The sequence below is a fragment of the Rhinatrema bivittatum genome, chromosome 6 (assembly GCF_901001135.1).
Source record: "Rhinatrema bivittatum chromosome 6, aRhiBiv1.1, whole genome shotgun sequence".
Lineage (NCBI taxonomy): Eukaryota > Metazoa > Chordata > Amphibia > Gymnophiona > Rhinatrematidae > Rhinatrema > Rhinatrema bivittatum.
This window is the reverse complement of record NC_042620.1, coordinates 83,066,948-83,082,155: the sequence shown is the minus strand read 5'-3', so window position 1 is coordinate 83,082,155 and position 15,208 is coordinate 83,066,948. Positions and strand designations below refer to the sequence as shown.

General features: G+C 41.9%; 1 protein-coding gene across 3 annotated transcripts in view; it reads right to left on the bottom strand.

Annotated features, from left to right (window-relative positions):
* Nucleotides 1-15,208, bottom strand: part of GPD2 (glycerol-3-phosphate dehydrogenase 2) — a 516,322-nt gene that overhangs the window by 160,756 nt on the left and 340,358 nt on the right. For all 3 annotated transcript variants that reach the window (XM_029605520.1, XM_029605522.1, XM_029605521.1), the window contains one exon: nt 3,082-3,275. In XM_029605520.1, the coding sequence (XP_029461380.1) occupies nt 3,082-3,275 (194 nt within the window). The remainder of the gene's footprint in view (nt 1-3,081; nt 3,276-15,208) is intronic.

Here is a 15,208-nt window from a genome sequence, read left to right as displayed (position 1 = left end):
ATCACAATGGTTTACAAATGTCAAAGCATCAGAAAATACAAACAATTACATAAGAAACAATAAATAAAAGACATTACAATAGTAATACAAGATACATTACTTGTTAAAATTAAGAATAAAAGATAGTTAAGAATATTAAGGTTAAGGAGATCATAAGAAGTAGGGTATGTAATGTATTGTTTTGGATGTTATCTTACTGTGATTCCTCAATGCCTTAGTCCAATCACCTTATTTAAATTGCACTTATTGGGCTCTTGGAAACCTTTTTATGTTATTTGGATTTTTGCACTGTGACACAATATTTTAATATGTCTTCCTTGCACCATTGCAATATTCTAATTTTGGGTCTGCCTGATTCTCATGTGGAGACACTTCAACTCATTCAGAACTCTGTCGCTCATCTTATCTCAGGTTCTTCACTGCGCAATCTTATTTCTACTGTTTTGGCTGATCTCCATTGGCTCCCTGTTATTTGGTAGGTAAAGTTTAAGGCCCTTATCTTGGTGTTTAAGGCTCTTCATGGCCTGGTGCTTCCTAGAATTGTTTCCTCTATACATAGATATTGCCCTGTTCATTGTCTTCTTTCATCATCTCAACATTTTTTAGAAATTCCTTCTCTTAGTCAAGCTCGATTAGTGGTATCTTGGAAATGGATTTTCAGTATAGCAGGCCCGGCTGTTTGGAATAATCTTCCAGAAGAAATAGAGAGTGATTTCCATCTGTTTAGGGACATTTCTCAAATCTCATTTCTTTTCCCTAGCCTTTCCAGACTGAGTTCATAAGTTTACTTAAAGGCTGTGTGATGTGTTATGTTGCCAGTTGCATTGTATTTTGTCTTGAACTTATTGTCATGCCTTGTTTTTGTGTGTGTGATGTATTATACTTTTTACTATGTATTGCCTATTTTGTATGTTGATTATAATCCGCTGAGATTTGTGGATCAGTGGAATATAAATTGATTAAAAAATAAATGATGAGATGGAAAAACTGAAATTAATGCCCATGTTTAATTAGGTAACTCAATGTATGTGAATGTAACAAAGCCATTAGTTCATTTTCATGAGATTGTTTGTGATGAGATTTAATAGTAACTATATTTGTATATCATGAGATAATTAGTAAAAATCACTGTTCAATAATGGAGGATTAAAAGTTTTTAAAAAATACTGATGTTCTACCCCTAGTACACTAATGTATATATGGGCTTCAACCAGCAAGACTCAAACTAGAATTTCAGAGGCATTTCCCCCTGGTTGCTCTAAAGATGCCAAGGTTGACATACATATCTGTGAATATATATCATTAAGCACCAGTCAGAAGAAACCTTTTATAAAATTAAAAGTGTCTTGTCTATCTACAGGTCAGGTTTTGGGTACTGCCTCCTTGATTGCTCTCCAAGCCTCCTCCCTGCTGGTTAATATCAGGAGCAGAAACTCTCATAGGGCTCAAAAGGGGAATAGGAAGACACTGTAATTTTTTTAAATTATTTTTCTCTCTACAAGGCATATACATTACCATGGAGTTGAAGAAGCATTTCAATATAGAAGAGCTTTATGTTATTGTTCTTGCAAGTCTTGAAATCAGGTGCTTAATTTTTTGTTCCATTGAGCATTTATTTTAAGAAAAAGGGAGAGCTGTTTATTTATTTATTTATTGTTTTTGTTATACCGAGTTTCATGATAGGCATCACATCAACCCGGTTTACAATCAATGTACTCCCAAACACCTTTATACTATAGCAATCTTGTTTGTCTAGTTTGTTTTTATTGATTGCTTTGTTTTATTATACATGTTTTCTTTGTAATCCGAGTTTGGAGGATGTGGGCATGAAATGTTTTTAAATATATAAATAAATATATCATCTGTGATAAGATAGAAGGAAAACCCTGCTAAACAGCAAAATGTGAAATTTACACTAAAACACTTCATGAGTTGAGTTGTGCATTCTCAAATAGTGACAATCAAAATAATTTCTCAAACACTCTTGTTGCTATATGTATTCTAGAGAATGTGATATAGTTTAAATACAATCAATATTAAATCTAAGATTTGTTTTGTACACCATTTGGTTTTATTCAGGTGTAATAGTGATTTCAGTTTAACTTGGTATAGGCTTTGCAAAGCATTTTCCTTAAAAAGCATGGCTTACCAAATATAGTAGTAAAGAGTTTAAAAAACTAAAAGTTAGGTAGTTCTTTGTTGGGACATACAGGAAAACTGAAAAAAAAATCTGTACTATAACAAGAAAAGTCTTGAAGTTTTTGAATGATTTATCATAGACCACATTTTTTAGAAATCTATCTCTAAGTTACTCAACAAACAGACAAGGAGTCTGATTCACCTACAGTCTCCATAAGCATAAACTGAGAAAAGTTTTGATGAATCAGAGCTAAAGTTCGCTCTCAGATTGTTAGATATTCTTTTAAAATTATGCTAACAGACCTACTAATTATCTCCTAGTCATCCAAGACTGTAAGCCAGTCCTATATTTTTAAACTTTCAACCCTAAATATTTGGAATTCATAATCCTAAGCTTTGTAATAAATTATATTACATGTGTTGGCAGGTTCAGTATTCAAATTTCAAATGCAAATTAATACAAACTTTAAGCATTTTTATACCATTTAAAGTTAATTTGTAAAGGTCAATCCTATAACATCAGCTCAGGAATTCTCTCTAGCAGGGCTAAGACAAGTTGTGGAAGCAAGATGATGATGTGCTGCACTTGTGGGATATAGAGAAAGTGGCTGCTTCCACAAAACTGACCCCTGCTAACAGAAGAGTGGTACTAAGAAGATGAGCCTCAGGGGGAGCTTCTTTCATTCCCATACCAGTAAGGTCATCTGAATTGCACTAGTCCAGCATTAACAAAGAGGGTATCTACAAAAATCATCAGGCATAACATGTAGTCACAGATCATAGACACAGATTTTACAATAGCCCTTGTCAATCTTAGAAAGCTTATTCCAGACATACCATAAGCACAAGATAATAGCATGTTTTCATGGGAATGATTTTAACTATGGCTAAAATACTCTCATCCTGAAAATATATTTTAGACAAAAAGAACATAAGATTTACCTTCAACATCAGAGCTAAGGTAATTGCGCACTTCATTCAAAATAAAATTAATATCTTCCTCTGTAGGTATAGGGTGATGGGTAATATCAGTTGGTGTGTCTGTAGTTCCAGCAATAGTCATCTTCTCCCATGGCAAAAAAAAGATAACTCGCCCATCACTGGTGGCTGGATCAAGTAGTCCCATGTTATCAGGACTGGGAACAACAAAGATGTCATCATTCACTTTTAATCTCAACATATTCACTCTACAGTAAGTTAATACCAGTACTATTCTTAGAGGTTAATTCTAAAATGCAGTAAGCTGTGCTAAGGCTTTATCATTAAAAAATTGTTATTTAGCACATAGTCCATTTTATTTAATGGGGCTATTCACCAATATACATAGGTTTCCATGTTAAAACTTAAATGCACCTTAGACTATCAGCTTCTTAGCTCCATGCAAACAAGTTAACAGAATTGATTCAGAAGAACTATGAATGAATGTCTCCACTTTCCAAACTGATTTTCAAACTGGAACAATCTGTTAAGGAAATCAGGTTCCATTTTGCTTCATTATAAAATAGCAATAGGTTCAACAAACAAATTGGTACAATATAATTAAGGAAAGCAGAGTTGCTTTCCTTACATACATAGTTGACATCTTTGGATTGAGCCCTGCCCGGCAAACATGTCAACGTTTCTAGAACTTTTACTGAGCTTCATTGAGCATGCTCATGTATGTAATATACCACGCGTCCACACAGGTCCCATCAGTCTTATAACATTGAATTTAAAAGAATAAAATAATAATGGAGAAAAAAACCCACTTAGTGAAACCCAACTCCGGGGGGTGGGGGGGGGGGGGGATTTGGGAGGAATATCATCCTGTTGTCCTTGGAGAACACGTTACAGGTAAGGAACTCTGCTTTCTGAGAGGACAAGCAGGATGGCAGTCCTCACACATGGGTGAATCTCTAGCTACAGGCTGCACCCCCCCCCCCAACATAAAAAGGGAGCAACAAAACACCACAATAAGGGCTAACAGGTACAACCACCACCAGTTTTGGTAATAGGTTGGGGGGAGGGGGGTAGCCTAAATAAAAACAACAGGCCCTAGGTGGGAACAGAGTTGGGTTCTACACCTCAAACAAGTTCCGAAGGACAGATTGGCCAAACAATGTGATGTGAATGTGTGGAGAGAACGCCACATCACAGTTCTGCATATCTCTCCATGGGAACTGCTCGCAAGTGAGTAACCAACACTGCCATGGCTCAAACAGAGTGATCCTTGACATGACCCTCAAGATGCAGTCCTGCCTGGGCATAACAGGAGGAGAAGCAGTCTGCTAGCCAATTGGAAAATATCTGCTTGGCAATGGTGATACCTAACGTATTCCTATCAAAAGAAACAAAGTTGGGTGGACTGCCTATGGACTTCTGTCCGCTCCAGACAGAAGACTAAGGCTCTTTTGCAGTCCACATTGTGCATGGCCTCTTCGACTTGGTGCGAATGGGGTATGGGAAAGAACACTGGCAGGACAACAGAATGGCTAAGGTAGAAAGTTACTAAGGCCTGGAACTCTGACCCTGCATGAAGCATGTAATGCCTCTAGGCAAAATTTATGTTCTGTTTCAATGTAAACCGATGTGATCTGTATTTCATACAGGAACACCGGTATAAAAAAAATCTAAAAAATAAAAAATAAATGAAGCGACCGCCACCAAATATATGACCTTCCAGGTCAGGTACTTTAGGTCACAGGAATGCAGCGGAAAAAAAAGCTTTCATCAGCTGAGCTAACACTATGTAAGAGTCCCAAGACTCACAGTGAGGTCTTAGGGGGCGGCTTCAACTGAAGCAGGCCGCACATGAAATGTACAATTAAAGGCTGCACAGATATGGGTGTACCATCTACACCATGGTGATAGGTGTCAATCGTTCTTAGATGAACTCTAATGGAGTTGGCCTTCAAACCAGCTTCAGATATGTGTAGTTAAGCAGTTTTTGGGTGGAGCAGGAGAAAGGATCTAGGACCTTCTGCTCACACCCCATGGAAAACCTTCTCCACTTCAAACCGTAGGACTTTCTATTGGAAGGCTTACTAGAAGCCACTAAGACCAGAGACACATCTTCCGAGAGATCAAGTGGTTGCAATAGCAACCTCTCAATATCCAGGCTGTGAGCAACAAGGCCTGTAGGATGGTATGGTGCAACCTGCCTCGATCTTGGGTGATGAGTTATGTGGAGTCCCCAGCCTGATAAGTTTCTGGATGGACATCTCCCCTGAGGAGTGGAAACCAGACCTGTCCCAGCCAATGAGAGGCTAATGAAGTCATAGTCCCTCTGTCCTCACGAAGCTTCAAGAGAGTCTTCACTACCATGGAGCTGGAGAATATGCATACAGGAGACCCTCGCCCCAAAGGCAGGTGAAGGCAGAGGCTGGTTTGCTGCATGTCCTGTACAGGGAGCAGAACTAAGGAACCTTCCTGTTCCAAGGTGCTGCAAAGAGATCCACATCTGAACTTTCCCGGAGGCGGAAGATCCGATTCATGATCCCTTGGTCTACAGACAAATCATGGGTCTGGAGGCACAACTCAGTCTGTCTGCCATCACATTTTCCATTTGGCCAAGTACATGGCCCCTGAGCACTATTCCATGGAAAAGGGCCCATGACCAGAGCCGGACCACTTCCTGACACAGGAGGTACGATTCCCTATTTCTCTGCTTGTTGACATACCACATTGCCAATTGGTTGTCTGTCAGAACAATTGTGTTGGATAGCTGATCTCTGAAAGTCTATACCATGTATCCAATAACCTGGAGCTCCAGGAAATTGATTTGATACAGAAGTTCCTTGGCGGACCAAAGGCCCTGGGTGTTGAGCCCAACTACAGGAGCTCCCCAGCCCAGGGTGGATGTATCCGTGGTTAGGATAATTTGGGTAGTAGGCCTTTGGAAAGACACCCCCCTCTCCAGATTTGAAATTTTCCGCCACCAGGACATACAGACCAGGAGCAATAGACTGACTCAGATGCGATCCTGGAGGTCCTGAGTAGTTGTTGCTACTGCAACTTTGGAGTCCACTGGATATTTCGCATGTGTACACATGCCAAGGGAGTGACAAATTGTGGCAGCCATATGACCCAATAGGCTCAACATGTCCCAAGCTGATGCCTACAGGCTCTGTTAAATCACCACCATGATGGTCAGTTTGATGGCTCTTTACTGGATCAGGGAGGCCTTGGCCTGAGCCATGTCTAGCAGGGCTCCAAAGAATTTGGGACAAGCTGAGATGGGACTTGAGATAGTTAACAATGAATCCAAGTGTCTTCAGCACCCGGATGGTTGAGCACATGGACCCGTCGGCTCCTGCCAGAAAGGTGCCCCTGACCAGCCAATCATTCAGATATGGGAAACTTTGAATTCCTAGTCTGCAAAGGTACATCACCACTATAACCAGGCATTTTGTAAAGACACGTGGGGCTGATGCAAGCCCAAACAGCAGAACATGATACTGGAAATGCTGCTTTCCCACAAATCTGAGATACTTCCTGTGACTTGGTAAGATCTCGATGTGAGTGTAGATGTCTGAGATCCAGGGAGCATAGCCAGTCACCTTTTTGCAAGAAGGGGGATCAAGGTGCCCAGGGAAACCATACTGAACTTTTCTCTTTTGAGGAATTTGTTCAAGGCCCTCAGGTCTAGGATGGGACAGAGTCCCCCTGTTTTCTTTGGTATCAGGAAGTACCAGGAGCAAAATCCCCACCCTTTTTGCCCTGGTGGAAGGGGTTCAACCGCTAACTATTAAGAGGGAGGAAAGTTCTGCTACTAGTACTTCCTGATGTGCTACTGGTCCCCATAAATGGGCTCAGGAGCAATTTGGTGGAGTACCAAATAAGTTCAATTTGTACCCCTCATGAACAATGGAGAGAATCCACTCGTTGAGATTACACTGAGTCATTTGTTTGCAAAGAATCAAAGGCCTTTCCCCCGACCGGCAGGTCCCCTGTTTCGCTTATGGGCGACTTGGCTATGTCCCTTGTGATTCAGACAAACCCTATCCCTGGAGTTGACTGAGGCACTGGCTGGGGTTTCTGGGCTCTTTGTTGCCTGGGACGGCCACAAGAGCACTAATGTGACTGATGGGAAGGAGGCTGCGGAGGATTGTACTTCCTCAGGCAGAAGGACTTCCTAGGCCCAGACTTTGACATCTTCCAGACTGAGGAGAGTGGGTCCTGGGGGCCAATATAGAGCTGCTGTAGGTTTGCAAGGTGAGCCTGGATTTGGGCCACTGTGTCCTTTACTTTATGTTCAAAGAGATTCTCTGCGATACATGGCAAGTCACTCCGGCACCTCCAGTCTGAGATCTGAGGTTTACAGTCATGTGAGCCTGCAGGAGCAAATTCCCACTGCAGAGACCCTTGATGCCTTCTTAAAAATATCATAGGTAGAATGGACCCCCATGTTTTCACACTCCAGACCCTTATGGATCAGTGACAGAAGTGTCTCTTGCTGCTGCTGAGGCAGTTGCTCGGCAATGTCCTGCACCTGCTTCTAGATGTCCCATGTATATTGGTTCATGTAGAGCTGGTAAGTCTCTATGCAGGCAATAAGCATAGCACCCAGGAACACTTTTCTCCCAAGAACATCCATTGCTCTGTGATCTTTCCCCAGGGGCACTGGTGAAAGGATCCATGGGTATTTGGGCTTCTTGATAGCAGATTTGACGACAACAAACTGGTGGGAGCCTATCACTTGTCGAATACAAGTGCCTTTGGACTAGGTAAATCACATCTGCCTTCCTATTCATAGGAAGCACAGTGAGGAGGGTGTTGCCACATCCTCATCAACAAACTCCACAAGTATCTTGTGCAATGGGACCGCCAAGACCTCTTTGGGAGGCTCCTTAAATTAGAGGATATCTAGAATTTTGTGCCTGGTATCTTTTAATAGCGATGGTAGTGGTTCACAAATATTTTGAGCACTATATTAGGTATGTGGATATAATTAGAAGAGAGACTTGATAATGGGTTGATATTGATTTTTGCAGATATCATTGTATCAAAGTAGACCACATTGTATCAAAAGATTGTGCTGACTGAGAAATTTGGTTTGAAGTTGATACTTGAAGTTGATACATGAAGAAACAATTGAGTATTACAGGTCCCTGAAGAAGCCCTGATAGCAGGGTGAAACGAGGCTCTCGGATGAACATAGTGAAGATAATGAATCAGTTATAACTTTGTTATGGAAAATGATAATGGTGTATATGGCATATTAATTGGATAAATATACAGTTAAGATAACAAATGAGTTATAACATCTTCATGTAATATGATAATTGTATATATGATACATTAATTATTTGATACTTCATATCTTAAGAATTGAGCTAAATTGAGAATAAGACCAATATTTTTAATATGGGTATGGTATGATGATAGTTTGGTATGATTGGTGTGACTGGAATGTATGAAGGGTAATAAATGTATGTGATGGGGGGAGTTTTTAGGTAATATAAAACAGATGTGTGCAATGTGGTCTGCTTAAATGTTATAAAGACTATATGTGTTAAAATGATTATATGTGAAAGATTTTTTGAATTTTGTATAATAAATGTTAGTAGCATATACATTTTGCCAAGTACCTATGATTTTGTGTACAGAATTATTTCATTTTCAGAGGAAATGCATGTATTTTTCTGACCTTTTGTGGTATTTTCTTCAGTCATCAATTGAAATGGGATGGCCTTTACCATCACCTAAACAAAGCCTGCGAAGGAGTGGTCTTCCGGCAAGAACTTCCTTCAATCCTCTGGAAACTATGGGTCTGCGGGGAGACCATCCAAAGCATCGTCAGAAGCCATGGAGGAATCATCCCCCCAGGAATCATAGGTGCCCTTTTTTTCTGCTGCATCAACTGGTGACGGGGCCCTAGGCACTTGGCCCCCGACCAGCAGTGCAGACACTTGTGGAACTAGTCGTTTTGTCCCAGGTCTCTTGCCATCTTTGGTATAAGGGAGCTTCCTCATCCGAGTAACTGGGATCGACAAATGGATCGGCAGATGGCAGTGCCCCCACAGGGCACTGATGTTGCCCCGGGAACCAACACCGGCTGGGTTGGTAACACATCAATAAGCAAGTGCAGAGATTCTAGCTGCAGCTCAAGGAACAACAGTGCCAATGTCAGTGCCATCAAAGTTGCGACGCAGAGGCCACACATTGCCTTCTCAACTCCTTCTCAAATATCTCTGATGCCAAGACAGGTTGGGGCACAGGAAGTGTAACCAGATCCTCTTTGGTACTGATTGGAAAATCGGTGGCTGGCATCAGGACTGATGGAGACCCTGATGTACCTCTGACATCGATGGAGCACTAGCTCTCCTCTCCATGGAGTCGCTTCAGGGGCATTGCAACAGAAGCTGATGCACCCTGTTTCCAGCACGTGCATCAACGGGGAATGATGCCAATGCTTCCTTGGCTTCCCTGGATGCCCAGGTTGGTCTTTCCCCAGTGCAGAGGTTGAGGATCCAACCATGGCTGTTCTCAAACGACCCTCTCAGCCGACAACCTAGAGAGAACTGGCAGCCCCGCCAATGTCAATGGCTAGTTGTCCATCGATGCAGTGTCGAAGTCCCTCAATGCATCGGTCTTCTCCGGATCCAAGAGGTGCGCCATCTTGTTGAGCCAGACCTTTCATCCCTTTGGGGTCATCCTGGTGCACTTGCTGCAACACTGGAAGTGTGCAATGTTCCAATGCAGAGGACACATCTATCATGGGACACATGATAGACTTGGTCCTCGTATACCCAGGGCACTGCTTAAAACTAAAGTGGAATGTCACAAAACAAAAGGGATGCGAAATCAAAATCTATGGCGACAGCCATCAATACCCGGCGGGCACAGAGCGCACCGACGAGGAAAATAGACATTAAAAATGTTTAAAAGGATGCTAAGGGGAGAACTGGGGACCCAGCATCAACCGCACGAGGAAGCATAAAGAATTTTTTGTGAAAAGATCACTTAAAGTGGCCAAAAAGTTTGAAAAAGTGAGGCTCATCCAACAATGCGAGAGCCCATGGAAAAGAAGAGTCTGAGGGGACCCTGCTTGGAAAGTGTAGTATATTGCACGCGTGAGCATGCTCAATGGGGCTCAGTCAAAGTTCTAGAAACTTTGACATACACATTCCGTGCCAGGTTCCATCCAATGTCACCCATGTGTGAGTGACATCCTGCTTGTCTTAAGAGAACAAAAAAAATCTTTTCTATAAGCCTGCTGTTGGAAAAAACAACATACTGAATGTTAGAAGGTGCTACAATGAGGCAAACAGTATATTAGAAGGCACCATACATACAAAGAGCCAGTTACTACAGGTGTGATTAAGTTATTTCCTCTGGTTATAAGTTTTGTGGTAAAAAACTGGTGTGGCATTTAACTAAAATATATTGCTTGGGCTTCTCCTTAAAGTACAGAGAAATAAAGGGTCCAAGTTTTGCACTTAAATACTAAGCAAACTCCAGAAGCTATTTTTAAAGAATTACAGTCTCTCCACAGCAGCCTGGTTAAAAACTAGTAGAGTTTACAGTTCATGGGAGAAGTCCCAAACTAAAGGCTTCATGATGATCAGGGACCTTCATTTTCGGTTTTTATTTTTTAAAAAGATTCCTAGGAATTTATCAGTTTTATTATGACAAGAACAAATACAGGAGAAAATCAAAGGAAAGCAGAATTACTTCCCTAACACAGGTGTTCTCCACGGACAGCAGGATGTTAGTCCTCCCACATGGGTGATATCATCAGATGGAGCCCAGCACAGAAAACACTGAGCATGCCCAGCATGCCGCTAACCACATAGCCACACTCTTCAGTCTTAGAGTTCACGGAAAAAAAAAAAAAAGAAAATAACTGAGAGAAACAACTCCACGGGTGGTGGGGAGGGGTGGTGGGGTTTGTGAGGACTAGCATCCTGCTGTCCTTGGAAAACACCTGTTACAACTCTGCTTTCTCCAAGGACAAGCAAGATGGTAGTCCTCACATATGGGGTGATTAAGTAGCTCCAGGCTGCTCCCAACAACTGCAGCATAGTAGAACAGGTTGCCAACGTATACAACTGCTAGAGCGGCAAGAACAGGGGAGGAGGCCTGCACCCACAACTGGGGCCTATGGTAGAGATGGAATTTTATGGCTGAAAGATTACGGAGGACTGACTGTCTGAACCAACTGATTCTGCCGGCCTCCTTAATCAGACAATAATGCAAGGCGAACGTGCGGAGAGATTCCAGTTGCCGCTCTGCAAATCTCGTGAATGGGGACTGCACGCAAGTGAGCCACCGAGACAGACATGGCTCACACGAAGTGAGCCTTGACATGACTTTCAAGTCTCATGTCCGCTTGAGCGTAGCAGAAGAAAATACAGTCCGCAAGCCAATGGGACAAGGTCTGTTTGGATACCGCGACCCCCAATCTGTTTTTGTTGAAGGAGACAAAAAACTGCGTGGATAAGCGGTGAGGCGACATTTGTTCCAAGTAAAAGGCCAGGGCCCTTTTACAATCCAGAGTGTGCAGAGCCCACTCACCTTGGTGAGTATGTGGCCTTGGGAAAAAAGAAAGAAACACAATGGACTGATTGAGATGGAACTCCGTGACCACCTTAGGAAGGAACTTCAGGTGCATATGCAGAACTACCTTGTCGTGACAAAATTTTGTATAAGGGGGGTAACAACACCAGAGGTTGCAGTTCACTGACTCTGAGTCAGTAATGGGGATGAGTATTTGGACATCTGCGTATAGGTAATAGGTGATGCCTAGGCTTGACAAGAGATTGCAGAGTGGTAACATGTAGATGTTAAAGAGGGTAGAGGATAAATCGGATCCTTGGGGAACACCACAGTTTAGAGTGATGGGATCAGATTCGTTGTTTCCCAGTTTGACCTTGAAAATTCTGTTTTCAAGGTAGGATTTTAGCCAGAGTAGAGCTGTTCCTGTGATACCAATGTCAGCGAGTAATTTTAATAGTATCTTGTGGCTGATGGTATCGAAGGCAGATGATATGTCGAGCATAGCTAGGAGGTACGAGTGACTATTATCCATACCTTTAAGTATGGAGTCAGTAAGTGATATTAGAAGGGTTTCTGTGTTGTGGTATTTGCGGAAGCCAAATTGCGATGGTGACAGTATTTTGCAGTTGTCTAGGTATTCGGAAAAGTTGAAGATTGACTAATTTTTCTGTGATTTTAGCTAGGAAAGGCAGGTTTGAGGTGGGTCTAAAATTGGAGAGGTCAGAGTGGTCGAGGTTGGCTTTCTTGAGTATGGGTTTGACGACTGCTTGTTTTAGGATGGAAGGAACACAACCTTGTGTGAGGGAGCAATTGATGATCTCTGACAAGGGTTTTGCTATTATGTTGGGAATGGTTAGTAGGAGCTTGGTGGGAATGGAGTCGGATGGGTGGTAGGAGGGTTTGACTTTCTTGAGTAGGGTTTCTATTTTGGAGGAGGAGCTTGTTTCAAAGGAGTGGAGGCTGGCAGTTATGGTGGTAGTGAGGTAATTGATGTCGGAGGTGACAGTGGGAAATTTAGCTGTGAGAGTGGAGATTTTGTTTTGGAAGAAAAGGGCGAGGTCGTTGCAATTGCTTCTGGATTGGGAGTCGGATGTGTGTGCCGGGGAGGTTTTAGTGAGGTCGGATATGATTGAGAAGGGGACTTTGGCATTATATTGGACGTCGTGTATTTTAAGGGAATAGAAATCGCGTTTAGTTTTTGTGATGAAGATCCTACAGGTATGCATCATGGAGGAGGAGTTGTACACTGCGTGTAGAGAGGGAGAGGGGTGATTTCGCCATTGTCTTTCTTTATTTCGTAGGTCATTTTTTTAATTCAGTGGAATACCATGGTTTTTTGTGGTTGAGGGCTGGATTTATTGTTTTGGTGGTGAGAGGACAGAGTTTGTTGGCGATATCGTTAGTGGTGTTGTACCAGGAGGCAAGTGCGGCTTCAGGTTACGATAATTCCAGTTTGTGGGTCGGAGTAGGCAGATATGAGGTCATCCCTGGTGCAGGTTCTACAGAATTGGAAGGTGTTGTTGTTGAGATGGTGTGAAGGGTGAAGTGTTCTTATAGCTAGGGTGGTGTTTATATGGGAGTGGTCAGACCAGAGGACTGGTAAGCAGGAGGGGGTTTAGGTGATAGTGATGTTTGAGTTTGTGAAGATAAGGTCTAGTGTATGTCTGGCTTTGAGGGTAGGTTGGTTTATGATTTGTTTGAAACCCATAGCGTTAAGGGAGGTGATGAAGGCTTCGCATGAGGGTGATTGTGGGCATGTGTCTATGTGGAGATTGACGTCGCCGAGTAAGATGGTAGGCTGTTCAAGGTCAAGGTTTTCTGAGGAATTCAATAAGGGGGGAAGCATTATTTTCAAGGAGTCCAGATGGTGTATAGATAAGGCAAATTTGGAGCTGAGAGGATTTAAAGAATCCTATTTCATATTTAGGGGGGCTGTTTACCATTTGTGTTGTTAGTTTGAGGTCTCCTCTGGCTGCAAGAATTATACCACCTCCTCTTTTTTTGTGTCTGGGTATGGAGAATATGTCGTAGGTGTGTAAGGGGAGTTGGTTGATTAGGGCTATGTCAGTATGTTTTAACCATGTTTCTGTGATAGAACAGATGTCAGGCTTAGAGTCAGTTAGGATGTCATTAAGTAGGTCTTTTTCACCAGGGATTGTGTGCTGAAGAAGATTTCAGAGAATAGGGTGAGTCCCATGAATTGGGTGAAGGGAGAGGTCATGATGGGGATCAGTGTTCTTAGATAATGGGATGTAGAGGTGGTAGAGGGAGCTCTATGGTTCGATGGTGATGTTTAAGAATGAGTTTTTGCTTCCACAGCATAAGAACATGCCATACTGGGTCAGAGCAAGGGCTCATCAAGCCCAGCATCCTATTTCTTACAGTGGCCAATCCAGGCCATAAGAACCTGGCAAGCACCCAAAAACTAAGTCTATTCCATGTTACTGTTGCTAGTAATTACAGTGGCTATCTTCTAAGTCAACTTAATTAATAGCAGTTTCTTTGCAAATTCTGTCTTTGCCTTCCTTATCAATGCTTTACATCTAACTTGCCAGTGCTTATGCTGTTTCCTGTTTCTTGAATCAGATCCCTTTCCCATTTTTTGAAAGATGTTCTTTTGGCTAGAAAAGCCTCTCATCTCATCTTTTAAGCATGCCAGCAGTCTGGCCTTTCTTCCACCTTTTTTAATGTGTGGAATACATCTGGTCTGGGCTTCCAAGATGGTATTTTTAAACAATGTCCATGCCCAATGTAAACTCTTAACCTTTGCAGTTACTTCTTTCCTAACCATTTCTTTTTGTTTTATCATAGTCTTCCTTTTGAAAGTTAAATGCTATTGCAGTAGATTTCCTTAGTGTCCTCCATCCAGTTTTCAAGTCAAACTGAATCATGTTATGATCACTATTGTCAAGCGGCCCCCAACACCATTACCTCTCACATCAAATATGCTCCACTAAGGAATAGGTCTAAAATAAATCCCCCTTTCATCAGTTCGTGTACCAGCTGCTTCATGAAACAGTCATTTACTTCTTGTATTATCATAACATAATCTCTCATTATATTAAGGAAATATGTGGAGACCAAGAAAAGGAAAATAGGAGCTCAAAATTATTACAATCAACTTAGGCAATAGCTTCCCTATAAGACCAGACATCCCATTCTTTTACACACTTCCTGATTTCCCATCTAAAAAGCCCCTTAATTGTCCCGGCTCTTGAAATATGTATGTCTCCTTCTGATATTTCAAAACACATCTGCAGGGATCTTTCAGTATCATAATTGCACTCCGATTGATCACTTCCATTCTCATTTGCAAAAAAGCTTTCCTGCGTTCTTGAATAGGTCTTACAATATCAGGGTAGATCCAAATGTTCTGTCCATAATACTTAGTCTCTCTGTTCCTGAAGAATTTCAAAACCATATTCTGGTCATGCTCAAAGGCAAAAGACACCAGAATAGTTCCTCTTATTTTAACCTCTGTTTGAGATGACATTTCAATAATTTCAATTATATTCAAAGGTAGTTGTTCCCCTCCGCTCAAATCTCCAACATTTGAGGACTTTCAAGAAATAAAGAAAGCTTTTGTAAT